The sequence below is a fragment of the Pinus tabuliformis genome, chromosome 3_1 (genome assembly GCF_031772625.1).
Source record: "Pinus tabuliformis cultivar Carrire ecotype Pingquan chromosome 3_1, CPIR1, whole genome shotgun sequence".
Classification (NCBI taxonomy): Eukaryota; Viridiplantae; Streptophyta; class Pinopsida; order Pinales; family Pinaceae; genus Pinus; species Pinus tabuliformis.
Window position 1 is genome coordinate 753,800,630 of NC_142301.1, and position 21,669 is coordinate 753,822,298.

At 39.2% G+C, this 21,669-nt stretch overlaps 1 protein-coding gene across 1 annotated transcript in view; it reads right to left on the bottom strand.

Annotated features, from left to right (window-relative positions):
- LOC149189565 (E3 UFM1-protein ligase-like protein) overlaps positions 1-21,669 on the bottom strand; it is a 331,641-nt gene that overhangs the window by 149,135 nt on the left and 160,837 nt on the right. The window contains exons 7-12 of the mRNA XM_089411846.1: positions 18,632-18,725; positions 18,469-18,525; positions 15,085-15,550; positions 14,816-14,970; positions 14,180-14,245; positions 14,023-14,091 (exon numbers count right to left, since the gene is read on the bottom strand). Coding sequence (XP_089267972.1) covers positions 14,023-14,091; positions 14,180-14,245; positions 14,816-14,970; positions 15,085-15,550; positions 18,469-18,525; positions 18,632-18,725 — 907 coding nt within the window. The remainder of the gene's footprint in view (positions 1-14,022; positions 14,092-14,179; positions 14,246-14,815; positions 14,971-15,084; positions 15,551-18,468; positions 18,526-18,631; positions 18,726-21,669) is intronic.

The following is a 21,669-nucleotide window of genomic DNA, read 5'->3' on the forward strand; positions in this document are numbered from 1 at the left end:
AGATATCACACTGTAATGCAGAAACAAATACATGCACAAGAATCAACATATTGACAAAGTTATTTTGCACAACAGTCCCCAGAAAAACCCAATATGGGAAAACTGGTGGCGCAAGCGAGGATTTTATTATTCAGCAATTCTTCAGTACAACAAGGTGCCAAACTGGCTTACCCACAGAGAGAAAAATTCTCCAACACCTCTCCTAGTCCCAGTGTCAACTTGGTTGACCTCTGTGTGGCTCCCAGATACTCTGCGTCAACCCCTACTTGACTACGTCATCCCTAGGCCTCTCTGCGTCACCCACGCAGGCCCAGCTAGTGACTGCACAGTCTCCTACTGCCTCTACGTCTGCCTGAAATGCCCTACGTCTGCCTCTCCTGCCTCAGCACTGGTCTCCAATGGCTAATCTCGTCTTTTTGTTCCATACTTGTTGCCTCCTGACTGCTCACCAGACCACTAGTTCCAATTCCTCAGCTAACCCTGCTCCAGAAATTGAACTGACTGGTCTCCCTCAGTGTGTTCTCCAAGTGACCCTCAAGCCTCCTCTTATACTTTTCTCGTTGACAAATTAACTGCCGAGATTAAGTCCCTAATCAACGGCTAAGATTAGATCTGGTTTGATCCATGACTTTTGGACCATTCTAACACAGTTATATATTAATTCACATTAATATTTTATTTTCCCTAAGTTTAGACTTAGGGACTCCATTATTTAATATCTCCCAAACTGTTTAGAATCTGCCCAAACCCTTTCTGGGTATTGGAGATCTCATGTGTCTTAGCCTCTCATCCAATTTTTGTGGCTAGATCACATCCAATGCTACCCCAAATCAACACTCCCTCTTAGTGAGGACTGTGCTCTAGCAATACTCCTCACTGAGTATCACTCTGATCATCCGGCATCGGTCCTTGTGCTAATGCTAAGCCTCCCTTCTCAACATCCTCGGCACTGTTTCATCCTGTACTATTTCCCATGTCTCTACCACTGCCACTGTTGCATTTGTACGACAACTCCCTCTGCATCCATGTTGCTACCAGTCCTTTCTCCCAACACTGCATCTGCACTGCATCCGTGCTGTTATCACTCCCATTTCTGCTACTGAAACGGGATCTTTACCACCCCCATCTTTTCCCTGAAGTAGTCAAACTTTGTCCTTCCAACGGCCTTGGTGAGGATGTCTGCCACCTCTTCTCCTGTGGGAATGTAGTTCAACTGTACAGCTCCTTGTTGGACACAGTCCCTGACAAAGGGACACCGGATATCAATATGCTTCGACCTATCATGAAACATTGGATTCTTAAAGAGCTTGATGCAACTCTGATTATCGCACATGATCCTAGTCGCCTCCATATTCCTTCCGAATACGTTCACAAGCAGTTTTCTAAGCCATATGGCCTCACACGAAGTTGTGCTCACCGCCATATATTCTGCCTCAAATGAGCTCAGAGCCACGGACTTTTGTTTCCTATTGCACTAGGAGGTCATTCCTGATCCAATGTTGAAACAGTACCCAGAGGTACTTTTCCGATCCACTGAACTTCTTGCCCAATCTTCATCAGTAAATCCACTCAAACTAATATCCTTACCATTGGTGTACAAAAGTCCATAGTCAATTGTTCCCTGTAAATACCTAAGAACGTGTTTGGTTGCTGCCCAGTGTTCCCTCTTTGGTTCCACCATGAACTAATTGAGGGTGTTGATAGCGTAGCAAATATTTGGCCTTGTATTGACCAGATACATCAAGGACCCTATGAGTTGCTTGTATAGGGTGGGATCAACATCCTTGTCTTTTGAAGCATCAATCTTCTTCCAGTTGGTGATCATTGGCGTAGCCATGGGTCTACAGTCCTCCATCCTAAATCTTTTCAGGATTTCTGTAGCATACCTCCCTTGCCCAAGGAAGATTTATCCCTTCCGCTGCCAAACTTCCAACCCTAGCAAGTAATGCATTCGTCCCAAATCCTTCATATCGAATTATGTGGCTAGATTCTTCTTGCAGTCCCCAATGAGCCTGGATGATCCTGTCATAAAGAGATCATCCACATACAATACTAATATTAGCGGCTCGTTCTCTACAACCAGATAGTAAAGATTCAGATCCGCGTCACTCTTGAAAAATCCCATCTTCTGCAAGTAGCCATCTATTCGTCCATACCATGCTCTCGATGCCTGTTTCTACCCATACAAGGCTTTCTTCAATCTGTATTCATGAGCCTTCTTCTCATGAGTCTCAAAGCCCTCTGGTTGTTCAATGTATACCTCCTCTTCTATTACCCCATTCAGAAATGTCGTTTTGACATCCATCTTATGAATCTCCCATCCCATATTAGCTTTAAGAGATATCATGGTCCTAATAGATGTCTACCTGGCTACCGGGGCGAAGGTCTCCTCGTAGTCAATTCCTTCCTTTTGAGCATATCCCTTAGCCACAAACCTGGCCTTGTATTTCTCAACATTGTCGTCTGCAGCGTATTAGATCTTGTAAACCCATCTTGAACCTACCACTGATCTGTCTTGAGGCCTTGGCACCACCTCTCAAACATCGTTCACCATTATGGAGTTGTACTCCTCTACCATCGCGTCTAGCCAAACCTGATGTTGAGCTACCTCCTTGTGACTGATAGGCTCTCCATCCTGAGCTACTAATGCCTGATATCTATCTAGTTGTTTTCGCTCCCTCTTATTATTTCTTGGTGCACCGATGAAGTCCTTTGCATCTCACAAAATCTGACGAAGTTCCCTGCTAGTTCTTCCTCTGTCGGCAGGTGCTTCTGTTAGCTCCTCCTCATCCTGAGAATCTTCCTGACCCGAGGAAGAATTCTTTACTTCCGTTGGTTGAAGAGGCTTAACCAGTGGCTCCTCTTTTGACTATTCCTCGAAAGGCATCTCACGAGATTTTCTGAAAGCCCTGTCCTCCATGAACTTTACATCTCGTCGGACTACTACCTTCATGCTCCCTAGAAGATAGATTCTGTATGCCTTAGCATTCTCGCTATATCCCACCAGACATCCCTTTTCCTTAGTTTGATCCAGCTTCTTCCTCTTTTCTTCGGGTATGCAGCAATACGCTAAACTCCCAAATATTCTGAAATGACTAACTTCGGGTGTCTTCCCTGTGAAAACTTTCTATGGAGTAATCTTGCCCAACGCCCGATGAGGAGTCCTATTCTGAACATGGATTGATGTGTTGCACGCTTCCGCCTAGAGGAATTTTGGCATATCCTGATCATACATCATGGCCCTCGCTGCTTCTACAATAGTCTTGTTCTTTCTTTCTGCTACTCCATTCTACTCCAGATTGTAGGGAGTTATCCACTCTCTTTTGATGCCCTCCTTAGCGCAAAAATCAGTGAAGTCCTTACCGACATACTCTCCACCATTATCTGAGCACAAAACTTTTATTTTCTTCCCAGTCAGATTCTCCACCAGAGCCTTGAACTCCTTAAATCGATAGGAAAACCTCGTCCTTGGTTTTCAAAAAATAAATCCAAGTTTTCCTTGAGTGGTCAACAATGAAGGTAAGGAAATACTTGGCACCACTGAGAGCTTTTACAGACATAAGTCCACAAATATCTGAGTGTATCAATCCTAGTACACTCTTGGCCCTGTGTTTGCTCCTAGGAAATGTTGCCTTCGCATACTTTCCTAGAGCGCATCCCCTGCATACATCATCTTGTTCCGTACTCAAATTTGAAACTCCTGTACAGTGCTCCTGAGAATTCTCAGAGCTCCATGGTGCAAATGTCCCATTCTTCTCTGCCATAGTTCGTTCAAGTCCTTGTCTCCAAGACTGCCTATTAGTGCCATTGGTTATTCTAGTTGTAATCTATACAAGCTATTACTTTTGATCCTGATCTGCACATTCTTTCTCCAGCTCGGGTGTTTGACATATACCTTCTCCTTCATGAAGCAGACGTCATAACCCTTGCCTTGAAGTTGCGACACGGAAAGTAAGTTCATCCCCCATCCTGGTACATGCAGCACATTTGTAGCACGGAACCGTTTTCCCGATTCAATTTGAAAAACTATGGTACCCTTCCCTACTGGAGTACAAAGGCCTTGTTCCCCATGGTGATCTGAAAGTTTATCTTCTCTTCTCGATATTCTGAGAAACATTCCCTGATTCCTGTGATATGCCACGAGGCTCCACTGTATATATACCACACTTCTGATGATGTAGAACTAGTCATACAAGCCACTTCTTCCTCCAACCTGGAAGCCAACATACATAAATCGAAATCTCTTTCTCTTATGCAATCTTCTGAAAATTTGTGCAAGTCCCCTGACGTGGATGCCTCTGCATCGTGGTCTCGACCCATAGCTGATTTTCCCTTCCTGTCTCTAATTATTCCCTCTGATACCATGTGAAAATTCTGTCACTGCAAAAACTGATTTAATTTTCCTACTTATTCTTCAATAAGTTATTTATGAAATTCCTTCAATAAACATTAAAATAAATTATGTTGCAGATATCACACCGTAATACAGAAACAAATACATGCACAAGAATCAACACATTGACACAGTTATTTTGGACAACAATCCCCAGAAAAACTCAATATGGGAAAACCGGTGAAGCAAGGGAGGATTTTATTATTCAGTAATTCTTCAGTACAACAATGTGCCAAATTGGCTTACCCATAGAGAGAAAAATTCTCCAACACCTATCCCAGTCCCAACATCAACTTGGTTGACCTCTACATGGCTCCCAAACACTCTACGTCAGCCCCTACTTAGTTGCGTCAACCCTGGGCCTCTCTGCGTCACCCATGCAGGTCCAACTAGTGACTACACAATCTCTTGCTGCCTCTGGGTCTGCCTAAAATGCCCTGCGTCTGCCTCTCCTGCCTCAATGCTGATCTCCAATCGCTGATCCCATCTCTCTGTTCCATACTTGCTTCCTCATGACTACTCACCAGACCACTAGTTCCAATTCCTCAACTAACCCCGCTCCAGAAATTGAACTGACTGGTCTCCCTCACTGTGTTCTCCAAGTGACCCTCAAGCCTCCTCTTATACTTTTCTCGTTGACAAATCAACAGCCAAGATTAAGTCCCTAATCAATGGCTAAAGATTAGATCTGGCTTGATCCATGACTTTTGGACCATTCTAACACAGTTTTTTATTAATTCACATTAATATTTTATTTTCTCTAAAGTTTAGACTTAAGGACTCCATTAAAAATATTAATTATTTTAATATCTCCCACATTGTTTAGAATCTGCCCAAACCCTTTCTAGGTATTGGAGATCTCATGTGCCTTAGCCTATCCTCCAATTTTCGTGGCTAGAGCACATTTGACGCTACCCCAAATCAACACTTCCTAACCTCCCTAGCTTTTAAATCAATTATACTTGAACAAAAGCTTGCTTGTAACTATGAGCCAATACTTGTTTGTGGACCAATAGTTTTGGTTGTGAGCAACTTCTTCCATATATTACATGAATTTATGCATGCCATTAGTAGGCAAAAGATGTAAAACTATAAACTATAGCAAGTTTCCGTTGGGCAGTTGTGACTTTGGATTACCATGTTCTCTTCAAAAGAACGTTTGCCATTGGTGTAATTGTTTGGTCAATTTAGAGTGTCCTAAATTGCTATATTAATTGTCAATCCGGGAGTCGTAAACTGTTGAAGTGTGGCACACTATATGTGCAAGATAACCTATTTCTTACTTTTTGTCGTTTTTGATTTTTTATTTTGTTTTGGGTGTTTTTATCTTCGTTTATCTCCCAATGTGAAATGGAAATTCTATCCCTGAATTTTAAATTACTCTAAAAAACAAGTATGGATTTAAATTTTCATGGCAATTATGTCCTTTATAATGATTTCCAAAACTTCAAACTTCAGAGGGTCTTAGAACATACTAATGATGAAATTAATTCCTAAAAGAAAATGAAAAATGTGCCACTATTCTAATCAAATAAACAGTGAACTATTGATCATGAAACCATTATCCCTGGTGTTGTCTAAATACAAAAGAAATGAATTAAGCTACTTCACTCAAAGAAATCCAAAAATTGCGAGTAAAGTAAAGCTAAAATCAAATTACATCAATTCATAGTCTGACCCTTCGCCAGTTAGTCCAGCTATGGCTTTCGGAGGTAATCATCAACAAATTGAGCAATCTGATATCTAATTGCAGAAAAGTAAACTAAAATCAAATCACATCAATTCATAATCTAACCCCTCGCCAGTTAGTCCAGCTATGGCTTTCGGAGGTAATCATCAACAACTTGAGCAATCTGATATCTAAACTGTCTAACAAAGCAAATGAACTAAACTGAAATCAACAAAACAGAACTGGAATTAAAAGCTAAGAAAAGCAAGTCAGCAGAAAGACTGATTCCATATCATTAGTTTTTGCAAAAGAAAATGTATGAAGATGCTCGGGCCTACTATAATCTGGAACATGCACACTGATCAGTGTTAACAGCAATGTACAAAACATGTAAAATTACGAACAAGAATGAAGCGTTAGTACCATAGTAAATGAAATATACATAAGTGAATAACTATGGCATAATTGCAATAAACATAAAGAAACACAGCATGAAACTATACAGCAATAAGAAACGAAACCTCGGCGTGTGCAAGGGCCCTCTGCACAACCTCGGGCAACAGCTATCAATCAAGAATTACACTTCACACAATCATGTAGAAACAGACTCTTCTCATATATTTCAAAACGCAGTCACAACAATGAAACTAGTGTCACGCCACAGTGGGCTTTTTATCAGCAAAATTATATTCAAAAGACTAACTCCTATGCGTATAGAAACGCATTATTTATAACAAAAGATACATAACTGTTTTCCTATAAACTACGCTGACAGAGGACATGTAAACTGTCAGGCCAGGGTAACTCCAGAATGAGCGAGAGAGAAAATTGATTGATATTATTCATTAGGTAACTCATGTTTATATACAAAAATAAAAACGGATCAGTTCATCTTCTAGATGACTGTCCAGTTCACCCATCCGTTTCGGATTAGGTGTCAACATTCCCCCCCTTAATCTGAAGGGATGTTGGTGAGTCCAAGCATCGTTCTAAATCTTTCAAGCTTTTCTCTTCCAAGCGCTTTGGTGAAGATGTCTGCAATTTGCTCGTTTGTGGAACAATGACGGAGATGGATTGTTTTGGCCTCAACATGATGTCGGATCAGATGATATTTAGTATTGATGTGCTTAGTACGATCATGGAACTTTGGATTCTTGGCCAACTTTATTGCAGATGTGTTATCAATCATGAGTGGAGTTGATTGTATTTGTTCTACCTGCAAATCTTCAAGAATTTTCCTGAGCCACACAATTTCTTTCGTTGCTTCAGCTGCTGCCACATATTCTGCTTCTGTAGTGGAATCTGCTGGTACTGATTGTTTGCGTGATCTCCAGGAGACAGCTCCTGATCCAAGACTCATAGCATATCCTGAAGTAGATACCCCAATTTCTTTGTCTCCATCGAAGTCTGAATCAGAGTATCCAATCAAGTTGAAGTCGTCCACCTGTGTATACTTGATTCCAAGGTCTTGAGTTCCCTTCAAGTACCTTAGAACTATTTTTGCAGCAGACCAATGTCCCTCACAAGGCTTTTGCATAAACCTGGAGAGGATTCCAACAGCAAATGAAATGTTTGGTCTGGTAGTAGTGAGGTAGATGAGACTTCCTACAAGCTGTCTATACTTTGTTGCATCCTCAAATTCCTTTCCTTCAATAGATGTGAGCTTCAAGTTTTGTTCCATTGGAGTAGAAAGGGGATTGCACTCTGTCATGCCAAATCTGTTTAACAAATCTCCAATGTATTTCTTTTGAGAAAGAAATATGGACTTTGGATGTTGGGTTACTTCAATGCCAAGATAGTAATGAACATAGCCCAAATCAGTCATTTCAAAAAAATTTCCTAATTCTTTCTTTATGGATGCAATATAGCTTTCATTGTTCCCTGTCATTAAAAAATCATCTACATATACCACAAGATATACAACTGTTTTGCCAACTTTCTTGACAAATAAAGTTGCATCATCAAGATCAAAATGTTTGAAGTTGAGTTTCAGAAGATGCTCAGTTAGTTTTTCATACCAGGCTCGTGGTGCTTGTTTGAGGCCATACAAGGACTTCACAAGTTTGCATACTTTGTGTTCATGTCCTTTCACAGCAAATCCTTCAGGCTGGGACATAAAAACATTCTCTTTTAGATCTCCATTCAAGAATGCAGTTTTTACATCCATTTGATGGACTTTCCAACCGTTCTGAGCAGCTAGTGCAAAGAGTGTCCGGATGGTGGCCCATTTTGCTGTGGGAGCAAAAGTTTCCTCATAATCGACCCCTTCCTTCTGTGCAAAACCTTTTGCCACAAGCCTAGCTTTGTGCTTGTCAAGTGAGCCATCAGCTTTGTACTTGTTCTTGTAGACCCACTTGCAGCCAATTGGTTTGGTTCCAAATGGAGGATCAACCAGCTTCCAAGTGCCATTCTTTATGAGGGCATCATACTCCTTCTGCATCGCTTCTTTCCATTCATCATGAGAAGCAGCTTCTTTGAAGGAAGTTGGTTCAAAATCTGTAGACAAGTTCAATTCACAATCATAAGTAACATCCATATCAACAGGTGAATTAGAGTTATCTACATCACCTCCATCTTGTCTGTTTGTATTTCTGGTTCCTGTTTTTCCAATTTCATCAGGATGAACACTTTCAAGTGTCTTTGTTAGCCATTTTGGGGGACCTTTCTGAGATGGTCCAGGCTGTTCTGTTGATTGAGTTGGGTCTGAATCAAGATTGAGTCTCCCAATTCTATCAATTACATCACTTAAAGCATCATCCGTTGTTGGAGTGTCATGCAGGGGAGATTGTTCTTCAGAAGAAGATTCCACATGTTGATCTAGTATAGGAATCCCCCCTTCAAGATGTGGAATCTGATTATCAAACTCTTGGAATGATTTCGGTTTTGTGAATCTATCCAAGCGATCAAGTTGCCGCTCAACAACACTGTCAGATTTGGATGATTCAAGAAAAATGACATCTCTAGATAAAACAAACTTTTTATTTACTTCATCATAAAGGCGGTATGCTTTAGATGTGTTTGAATACCCCAGGAAGATACACTTACGACTTCTAGCACCAAGTTTGTTTCTATGTACCTTTGGTATTAAAGCATAACAGGTGGAACCAAAAATCCTGAGATGTTTTACCGAAGGAACATGTCCATACCACAATTCATAAGGAGTCTTGTTTCTTATAGCACTAGATGGACATCTATTCTTTATACATGCAGCACATAGAACAGCATCAGCCCAAAACATTGTCTTTACATTTTTTAAGAAAAGCATGGATCGTACCATATTCAAAATTGTTCTGTTCATTCTTTCAGCTACACCATTCTGTTGAGGATTATAAGGCACAGTTGTTTGATGTTTAATCCCATGTTGGCGAAGATAGTGTTCAAATTCATTTGATGTATATTCTTTTCCATTATCAGTGCGAATAGACCCAATATGAGATTGTGCATCATTTTCAATCCATTTATGAAAATTCTTGAATGTTTGAAAAGCATCAAATTTGTTCTTCAATAAATAAACCCAACACATTCTGGTGTAATCATTAATAAATGTCATGATATATTTATTTCCATTTGCAGAAGAAACAGGCATTGGACCACATAAATCTGAATGAATGAGTTCAAGCTTCCTATGTGCTCTTGAATGTGAATCATGAAAAGATTGTTTGCTATGCTTTCCTAGAATGCAAGCATCACATTGCTTATGTTTTCTAGGAATTGTAGGCAAACCAGCAACACCATTTTTCTTCAACAAGCGGAGACTATCATAGTTTAAATGTCCAAATCTAGCATGCCATAATAAACTTGATGGAAGTGTACCTTCTTTATGATGAGAAATATATGAAAAATGTTGTGCATGAGCAGAGGTTCCTTGCAGTTTAAGAAGTCTTTCTTCTTCTATACCCCTCATGACAAGTGAATGGTCAGATGCCTTTCTTACCTCAAGCTTTCCATCAAACATATGAATGGAGTGACCTTGCTGGTGGATGTGGACCAGGGACAGCAAGTTTCTCTTGAGCTGTGGGAGATATAGAACATGATCCAGAAGAAAGTCTGGAAGACCAGGCAGTTTAAGCCTGATTGTGCCAAGCCCTGATGGCTTGATTTTTGACTGATCTGCAAAGTATACTGCTCCATCAACATTGTCAGTGAACTCTTCAAAAAAATCTTTTCTATGAGTCATAGACAGGTTGCTCCTGAATCAAGCAACCAGACATTTTTCGAAGAAGCAAGTGAAGCATTAAACAAATCTTCATTTACTCCAATGTTACATTGTGCCTCAATATAGTGAGCGGATTCAGGTGCTTTACCTTTGTCTGTGTCATCAGTTTTACCTTTCTGTTGATTTCTTCTCTGCTCAACTTTGTCCCATGGTAGCTTGCATGTAGAAGCATCATGTGATCCATTTCGTTTGCAACGAATGCAATGCAGATCTGCTTTTTCTGCTTGAGAATGTCTGCCCCCCCTGCCTCTGAAGTATCTTCCTCTTCCTCTTCATCCACCTCTTCCTCTTGTAGAATCTTGAGCAGGATGTTTTTCTTTGTGAGCAAGGCAAACAGTCTCTTCAGAAGATTCAGGGACTGTTTTCTTTCCAAAGGATTTCTCTCTTTCAGCAAACTTTTTCACAAGAGAGTCAAAGGTTATATCTTTAAGATTTCCATTTGCTTGTAAAGACTCAAGATAATTTGAGTAGGTAGGATAGAGTGCTTTGAGAAAGGCAATAAGAGAGATATCCAGCTCAACCTTAGTGGATTTAATATCATGCATTATAGACTTTATTTCAGATGCAAGAGCAAGAGGATCATTATTTTTCAGTTCAAGAGTGAAGAGTTTAATCATGAGCTGAACAACTTCAAGTGCAGAATGTGTATCATAGAGTTCTTTCAGCTTTTGTAAAGCTTCAAAGGCAGTGGAATAGGATGAAATATGACGACTTACTTCCTCATTTACAAATGTTGCGATCAATGCATAGGCTTTGTTGTTCTTGTTTTCCCAAATGGCGAGTTCTTTGTCTGATGTAGGCTGCACTGGGTCTTTGTCTTCTTCTCCGACACACACTCCTTTCCACAACTCATTGTAGATGAGGGTGTGTTTTACCATCCGGGACCATTCAGAATAGTTCTCCTTGCCAGTGAGAACTATTCCGACCATAGAGATGATTGAATGCATTCTGTAAAAATACTTCTGCTGATAAAAAATCCTTACGTTACAGCCTTCAAATCCCTCTAATATTTGCTAAAAAAAATATCAGCATTTCATCACTGCAATACTACTGTTTTGAAAAAAATGCGCAAGGCATCACTTCAATGTATTAATATATCACTTCAATATATCAATATATATCATGTAATACTACAGATGCTTTAGACCCAAAACTGCTCAATCAAAAAGAGGCTGTGTAATATTTAAAAGCTCGTGCTGCCAAATCAACAACTCATAAAAATACAACGCTTACATATGCTGATGACAATACTCTGCTCATATACCAACCAAACAGATATTATGTATAAACATTTGTATATACTGATGACAATACTCTGCTCATATACCAACCAAACAGACATTATGTATAAACATTTGTATATACTGATGACAATACTCTGCTCATATACCAACCATATTACAGCAATTCCATGTCACGAAAGAGGTCATATTGTTATGAAGAAGATACAGAATTTTCGACTTCCAAGAAATTCCGCCCTTCTAATTCGACACTCCATGTTTCTCCCATTAAGAGTCCCGCTCATCCAGATCCAAGAGCAATCCATCCATGGGTGCGTATAAGTACATAGAGGAGTTATGGAAGAAGAAGCAATCGGATGTGATGAGATTTCCGCAGAGGGTCAAGTGTTGAGAGTACAGGCAGCTCCCCGGCGGCGACGCCAGCGGCTAATCCAGTTAATGGTTGTCAATGGGTCGAGTTTCTTTTGCGAGAGATGCAGAGTTCACCAAATATGGATAATGCAAAATCACGTGTTTCAAAAATTAATGGAGGGACTTGAAAAGGCCATAGTTGATGGCACAGGAAGAGATTTTATTCATGTTGAAAACTTGCAAAAAGAAAATGTGGTGCTGAAGCAGCAAGTCGAAAGTCTTTCACGTGATAATACTATTCTCAAACGAGCAGTAATCATACAACATCAACGTCACAGTGAGCACGAGGAACGTGAATGGACTCACTAAATTCTAAGATCTAGGCACAAACACTTCTGCATGAGGAGTCCGCAGAGTGAAAAAGATACAAAGAATTGATCAAAAATTCAATGCCAATACTTACGCATCTCTCTTGCAGCTCTGTGCAGATAGAGAAACGCAAATCCATGCAATGTGCTGCCGTTTGGAGGTGGAGGCGGAGAGGACAACAAAGCCCTCAGTTGCCGGCGCTTCTTCGTCCTTCCAGAGAGCAGATTTGTCAGGAGAGCAGAGATGTCAGAAGAGCAGAGAGCGTATGCAGCGCTGGTGCGCCAGGGAGCAGAGGAGCAGAGGTGTGTCAGGCAAACATTTATACAAAAAAAATGCGCAGTCTCTCAGGACAGAGGTTTCATGAGGCAGCAGAAACCTGGCAGAGGCAGGAGTTACAGCTATTTCTGGGACCTGTGCTCTGATACCATGTCAGGCCAGGGTAACTCCAGAATGAGCGAGAGAGAAAACCGATTGATATTATTCATTAGGTAACTCATGTTTATATACAAAAATAAAAACGGATCAGTTCATCTTCTAGATGACTGTCCAGTTCACCCATCGGTTTCGGATTGGTGTCAACATAAACAACGGCGTCCATGGATTTAGCATCATGGCTGCCGAGATTATGCAATCTATTGAAAACGGCTTGTTGGATTCACATCGTGGGCAGCCTACAGGTGTCAGCGTGCCTCCAGAGATCTAGAAACGGCCACGAAAATCTTTCACGTGCTTGGAAACAGAGTCCTGTTGCCGTAGAACTCTTCTATTTGACCACCGCTTGACCACCGTTGACCACGGCCTCCCCTGATGAATCCGACTGAGCCAATAGGACTCGGTCCATGTCCAAGTCATTTCCAACTTGCCCATGTGGCTCGCTTTGCCTGGTGACACCTGCAATGTAGACTTTAACAAAAACAGCTACGGAAAGTTGAAGCAGCTGTGGAAAGTGACATGATTCCGCAGCTCAATAAGCAAAAATCTAATTCAAACAGCGGACACAAAACATAGTTAAAAACCACTTTAAATGCTCTTTTATGATTAATATGCAATGATGTTGATAGCTTAGGAGGTCCAGGTGAATGGAAAGAGTCTAGGAAAGTGTATAGGAAAGATGCAAGTTCAGGGCTCAACAGTAATGTACAGGTTCTAGCTACCAGGAAGAAACATTTAAGAAGCAAATGGACATATAAATTTTACTGGATGTACTAAGTGTTCAGTACTATTTTTGAAGTATAGGATGTGCTAAACGTTGCACACCATTCTTTAAGTATTGGACCTAAATGACCACTAGGATCAGAGGAATGAAAATTTAGCAATGTATTCAACTGGCATGTATGTACAAGAGATAAATAACAATATTCAAACGCAATTCTAAACGTAATGACATTTGTACGCACTCATTAGAATACCAATGACATCAAACAATCCAAGGCCAATCACCATGAAAGTTATACAACTTGCCTACAGGAGGAGAATGCCAACGGCCTTGTAGTGGAAGAAACTGGCTTTACAATGGACATATCTATAACTGTTTACAACCATCTATAGCACCAAACTGCCCAAACTAAACACTGTCCTGATACATCAACAGAGAAAACCAAACCTAAGAACAGAAATGCTGATATTTTCAAAATAAAATTGTATGTGTTTGATTAGCTGTTCTTTAGAAAATAGACACAAACACATAAATGACTTTCAGTTTAACTTGTAATGATTTATAACAGGTTATTCTTAACTTGCTAAAAATGAATCTATTGTTCAACTCGCAGGACAGGAAACTCACCAGAGCTAACAGAATCATGTCTGTTATTTCTGTAGCAGTAGTTCGAAGCAAATGCCTATGTAGAATAACCTGGTAAAGTTGCAGCATAAAATTTTAGACATAATTATCATAATCAAGTTTCAGGAATTAAAAACTAGGAACTTTATGATGGACTTACCGAAGTTGAAGGGTCATCTTGAAACAAATCCAAAGCCTTTTCAAAAAGTTGCAAATTTAAATAAGCCTGGGGAATAGCAACAGCACATATGACGGTGACAATTGCATCCAATTTTCATGCAGAAAAATTAGTGAAATAACCTGCAACACACAATGGATGTCCATTTTCCTATGGTGCAGTGTGTTTGTGCCAATGGGGCCTATGTTTCATAAGCAGATAAATTAACTATAGATGAACCTGAATGTTATCAATGGCTAGGGCACTCTAGCCACCAGATTGGATGTCAGATATCAGCACATCTATCCTCTGTAGAACTAAACTACTCAATTGGAATATGAAATATGAAACAAGCAGAAAGGCAAATGTATAAAATCACACTAATATGCAAAACCCCATTTTGAAACATGATACAATTATTTAGAGAACTGTGTAAAACAGTGACATGCTTCAAATCGAGAGATAAGTACAGGGAAGAGGAATACAATAAAGGAAACTAAGTGGTCAATTACACACACCATCTTGCTTACATCCACACTTCTATACTATTCTATTTATTATGCTGAAAATGCTCTAATATGCTCTGAATTAAATAAACTAACCTCATCTAAATTACAATAGCAAATTAAATAAACTAACCTCATCTAAAAGTTGCTGCAATTTATCTAAGACCTGTCGCCTCTTCTCGGCATTTGCTGCCATTATCGCATTTCTTTTGGCTTTCCAGGAATCAACCAACATAGGTCTCAAATGCATCACCAATGATCTTGCCAGTCCATTTCCATCTATTTCACCTGCACAATAATAATAACTTTTAGTAAGATAAGGTTTACACGCTGTATCGTTTAGGTGTATGCTTCAAATGGACATGAAAACCAAACAAAATTCATTTTTCTGAACTCCCATACCTGCTCCTGCACCTTCGAGATCTGGTTGCCACTTCAAAAGCCTCTCCATCATCCATTCTTCAGATGGCACATCAAAGTCATCATTTCCAACTTTATCTGATCCTTTATGCTGACCATATTTTACACTTTTTGCTGGTAATGTGCTGCCTCCCTTGGTCTTGCCCTGCTTTTTTTTACTCTTGCCTCCCTTGCTTGCTTGATTCTCATCAACATTCTCCGCTAAAGTAACCTTTGACAGGCTTACTTCCTTTCCCTTTTTCTTCTTTGCCCCCTTCTCTGAAACATCCTTTCCATTAACAACAGTAAGGTGAGCCTCACCAGGATCAACTTCTGCTAATTGACATTGTTCATTTCCTGCATTATTACTTTCAAAGTTTGAAGGCTGACACTTCTGTATCTTTTGACTGGAAACTATCTTCTCCCTAATGAAGTCTTCAACGTCTCTCTCCAATTGTGAAAACAAAACCTGATCACAAGTAGAAGGCAATAAGAAAACATTGTCAGAAGCATCTAACTGAGAAGAACAAAATTCACATAGACCAAAACATTATAATCTGCAAAAAAAATTAAAAAAAAACAAGTGCACAAGCAAACCACTGATAATCAAAAGGCTGAGGTAAGATGAGGATGCAAGCCAGAATTCTTACTCCTATAACTCCAAAAACTGACAACAATGAAAAATTAATACTAGCTTTTCAGTAACAAAAAAGCGTACACATTTTGTTGCATAATAATTAATACCACCCTCAATTTGGAACCAGATATGATAAAAAGCCTCATCAACAACCACATGAACAAAGTACTTAAAAGAATTCATCCAGAATAGAGAATGGGCTTAAAGATGTAAAAGAAGTTGGAGATCATTTTTTGGTCAAATTACAGGAGGGTAGCCAAAGCCAAGAATGATGAAAATGGGATGTAACAGACCAATTGATTGCAGAAAACCATCACGAATACAAAGGCATAATCCCATATATCCAGTAGGATAAAAGTATGTATTAATGAATGTAATATGTATAATACAAAGATTGGTTTAAGTCATCAAGAAAGCTATTATATACAAGTTTTTACATCATATAATTTATGGGGTGTCCGAGGACCATTTTATGATGCCTTGCACGATGACACCCATGGACTTCCTATGTACCAGTTGCAGATCTGGGGGCAATGTCTTATTGCACATGTTATTTTTGTGCTACCCTTATGGTTTACCTAACCCTTGACCAACCAAGGGGGAAGGTGGCATTCTTAAAAGATGACTTATCAAACTGATTGGTCATATTTGTACCATTGGTGGAGGTTTCTTCAGCGGCATAACTGGTATATTCATCTAGTCATAAGTGCTACTCAATGGTTGATTCTTGGTAGAGAAACCTACTACTGCCTTTCTCTTGTGCACATCGTGTTCCAGACATTACTTTCACATGGTCATTGCATGATAGGCTCAACTCTTAATTATAGTTTTTGTTGTGTCCTCTAGCTTGGTGTGGCACTTTCCTAGTGGGTTGCCTAGATGTCATTCCTCTTTCACTATCTGTCCATCATTTTGCACCCTTTCATTTTGCCTGGTCATAATTCACATTATGATCATATTCCATCATTTACGCAGACTCCTAGATGCCACATGATTCATTTCATCCATTTTCATGTAGTTTTTTCCCTTTATAACTAACCTCTCATTTGGCATATTTCATTATATCACCTTTTCCTTGTGTGATCATGTCCAAGCAGCTTCAGATAATTTATCATCAACTAATAAAACCCAAACTTATGGTTGAATTTATAGTTTTAAAAACCGGAACCGGGTTTCAAACTGGCCACCTATCTAACCGTAATTCGAACCGGAACCAGATCAAACCCAGATTGAACTGGATTCAATAAACCGGAATTGGAAAAAATACATAAAATAATTAATTTTAATGAAAAAAAAAAAATTAAGATTACAAACCATGATTCCGAACCATTAGAGACAAAATATGGAAAGTCTTCTCATCTATATACCATGTAAGGTTACATATATCAAAATGGCACCAAGTGCAATACATATCAATGATATCATTGACAAAATACATAACCAATGAGGCTCTAAATGGCCTCTAGAGTCCCAAAACAATGCTAAAATGAGGCTCTAAATGGCCTACTGAGTCCAAAAACAATGCTACAACTCAAGCTACTAGGCCACTAGCCTACTACAAATCACTAATTGTATCACTCATCAAACTCATCACCGCTACTACACATGGGATCATCACCAGCAGCTACATAAACATCATCTAGCTTAGAGTTTGAGGACTCCTCAAACTCCTCACTAGCCTAAATAGCAGTACTAGTAGTAGCATGAGCAACATCACTAGCAGAACTAGAAGCACGAGTTCGCCGAGCTGCACAACTATTGCTTCCCTCATGAGTCACCATGTGCCATGCTTGGTCTTGTTGGTTCACTTCCTTCAGCTCTTGGTTCAACTACCAGATCTGCATTGGGATCAACACCCCCAACTCCACTAGACAGCTCCAAACTAGCTCCAAGATGACAAAGAACCTCCAAACTTGTTGTTGCTCCAAAACTCAATGTTGTTGCAGAACTGTCCAAGCTCTCATATGCACACAAACACTAGAAATCAAATGTGTGAGGCAAATAGGAGCTTAGGCATCCTTTTATAAGCTTAGGGGGCAGATTTAGAAGGGAACCTACCATGGTTTGCTAAAAACCACCTCCAAAAACCACCTGGGAGTCCCATCAACATGCCCAACCATGTGGCTTCCTAATCGGCCAGTTTTTTACAAAAATCAGCTAGTCATGTACAAAACCGGTCAAACCGGCCGATTTGGTACCCAATCAGTCCTGTCCAACCAACCAATCGGATTTTTTTGGCCGGTTTGATATCTTAGGGAGCTAACCAGACGATTTGACCAATTTTCGGTTTGACCATACTGGTTTTTAAAACTAGGGTTGAAGTGCCACATTATTGGCCTCTTTTATTGCTAGGTTCTAAACTTTAATTGAGGCCTCATGCCCTAAGTTGCTATTAAGAAGGAAAGAAAAAAAAAGCACTAGAGTGTGCAACTTTGATGATCATCTGGAACATACCTTGAGGGCAGTGCTCCCCCTTGGCACGTGTTAAGGTAACCCATATTAGAAGATATATACATTTGGAGAGTGGTTCCCCTCGTGTAAATCCTTTGGGTTTCTTTAAGCCCTATTCACATTCACATGTTCCAGTGCTTCCTTTATCAGTTTAACCAGTGCTTCCTTATCAGTTTAGCTGGGGATACTTTAGTGATTCTATTGCAATTAGTTGAAACTTTTATATCCATGTAAAAATATAATTATTTATGTATGGAAAATAAGATAAGTAATCAAGTTATACAGATTATATCGCTTACCTTCATGAATTGGCTGCTCACTACACATGTATCTGCCAGAACAGTTGCTGTTGTACTCTGCACACAAACCAGTTCACAAAAACCATGATCTTGAGAGAAAACTCCAATAATGGTTTGAGTAACAAAGAAAGCATAGATAAAAGTATTTGATGTCAAGAATTACCTTTATAGCTTTTTGCACAGAAAGACAAAGTGTCAACAACTTGGCAGCATCCTGAGTTCCGATAGATGTGGGCAAAATAGAAAGGCAATCAAGCCTGGCATAAGTATTACCAGAACAGAGTTGTAAAGTGAAGTACATATTACAAGCTCGTCATATCATATGCTTGAAATTTACATCATTTATAGTTATTAGACATCAAAAACAAAATATTTCTAAAAGATAGTAAAATCATCCACTCCTCAATGGGAACTCATAAAAGTAGACAACTAGTTCAAGATAAAGCTCCAAATATAATTAATCCCAGCTGCACATTAAAATGTTTTCACTCTATATGTCCTCAATGCAATAAAACACTTCCAAACCACTAAATCCGAGGAAGGCAAACTCACTCAACCAGGAACATTCCTTTATAATAGGGAAATTAATGCAACTCACTTCAGAATGAATTGGTATTCATTCTATTTTCATAATGCATGCATAAAATTTAATGTGCATATCCTTGAAGAAGTCATTTTTACATACCTTAAAAAGGATACTGCAGCTTCAAGGAATGTAAATATGCAACAATCATGTTTTCATAACAAATTATTAAATAAACACCTATCATTAGACTGCTGCCATAAGTAAGGAATTACTATAACCTGAAATTTCATCAATAATTATTGTAGGCATTTGGGTTGCTCTGAAAGTGTTTACACCTTTTGGTTGATTGAAATGAACAAAGTTCATATACTATAGAAATATCCAACATAAGGACAGAACAAAATCCATATAAAACAAATAAATATATTTGAATAAGATGAGTGACAACGAGATTGATGATTACAATGACCTGTGTGACGATATATGCATATTGACAGGTCACAAGGTTGATATGTCAAGTCCTTTCATTCGGGCATGTTCTTAATTAGGATGTGTCACTTCATTTACTCTTTATTTTCTATTTAATTATCTAATTATTTGAAGCTATCTATCTATCTATCTATATATAATGGTAATTACATTCCCTTTCCTTTAAAAATGTTTTGTCATCAACGCATATTAATGGAAAAACTTGATCTAATGTTCTAGCTTGTAATGCCTTCTTATGATTCTCTATACTTTCGAGACGCCATGGTTGACAATACAAGATGATCTGATCCTCGAAGCATTCAGCAGAATTGTCAAATTGTGAAAGGGCCTAACCACCCTAATCCGATCCTCCATGGGACTGCGCATTTATAGGAATCTTAGAATGAACCCAATGCATTCTAACTCCCACGATGACTTCTACTTTGAGACTGAATTGTACTAGAATTAATTTTCTGTGAAATATGGTTTAAATGTTGTTTTTCTTTAAAGTATTGGCTTTCGTAATTAGAATGCCGATAAGACATTCTTGTAATATGTACTTTACTTGCCATATTTGGAATGCTTTCTTGTTTCACTTCGGTAGTGTTACACATCAAATCCTTGGCTGTGGCTAACATTTTTTCACAAGATGTGACCACATTGATGAACCCAATTGACTTGATGTACAATGTTGGCTAGTTGGTGACCTAGATCCCCTATGGCGGGCAATCATGGCAGTTCCTTTTAGTCCCCACTCTCAAGGTGCCTTGGTTTATTGCTCTAGTTGACTATCCCTTGATGGTGGTAACTCCCATCATGTTGCGCATTTATGTCTTGGGTAGGTATTTTGGCAGTTTAGGGTGGATCTACAAGGACACATAATTTCCGGGAGCCCTAGCTACTCACTTATTTTTATTGCTATGTAAATATGATTGTGCTTTGTAAGGGTTGTCACACTAGTGGTTTAGCACACCTAGTATCCCCACATGGACTCCTTTTTATTATGTATGTACCACATTTTCACCATGAGCCCTTGGAGGTGATTCTACTCACGCTTATACAATTTCATGCTACCCAAGGAAATCTCACAATTGTCGAGGAGTATAACATTTTCAAGACAATGGTCACTCTTTGAGACACATATTGACTAGATGCATCCACATGGACCCACCCCCTACACATCACACATCACATGATAGAGCACTCCCATTTTGGGGCCATTTTAGAGTTGTTTTACATCAATTAGGAGAGCCAACCCGCATGTGTGAGCCTTTATGTCAGCCATGGGGGCTAATTTATGTTTATTTGATGATGTGGATGTCACTTAAGTGATGTATTAGCGTGATGTTATGATGTTATGATGATGTGAAATGACTTAAAATCATGTTTTGAGGACTGATTGGGACAAGAAGAGTATCCACTTGTGAGAGGTATTTTTGACCCATTGTAGAGGTTGTTCCACTAGCTCAAGCGAAACATTGGAAACTAAGTGGGAAAGGATCATTCCTCACCTTATTTTGCAGCCTCCCAAATGCATTTTAGATGGACTATTGTGCTTCTAAAGCAAATCGGCCCTCCTAATATTGAGATCACTTGATTGTTGGAGGTTTAATAACCCGTTTTATGACTTGGGAAGTGATTCTCATGCTTCATGGAAGTACCATCACTTGAGGTATGGGGGGTCACAGACAATCATTTGGGATATATTTTGAAGGTTCGTGAGCATTATTTGAGGATTTTATGGAGTTATTTTGAAGGAGTCACCCCCTTTGGAAGATTTATCAATTCTCTTGTGAGGGTTTTATGCATGTAAAAGCATCATATTTATATGTTTGACTTCAACCCCTTGTGTGGATAAAAATTCACTTTTGAGTAATTTCGTAGGCTAAAATTAAGGAATAGAGAATGAGGAGATGTGAGCCTCATCCATAAATAAAGATCCTCATCTCATTCCAAATTGTTGTGAAATGTTGGGGAATATTTTATAAGCAACTAATAGAAGATTTTTATTTGGCACTTTTAGTGAAAACTCCCTTGAGCTCTCTCAATCTTGGTTATTTTCCTGGTTCATTCAAGATAATGTTTTGAATTATTCAAGACTTCTACCAGCTACCAAGATCGATCCATTGAGGGGCAATGTTTTGTCACTTGGAAGGACACCTAAGATTTGGTATTGCACATTCTCCTTGGTATTGTAAGTGCTTACT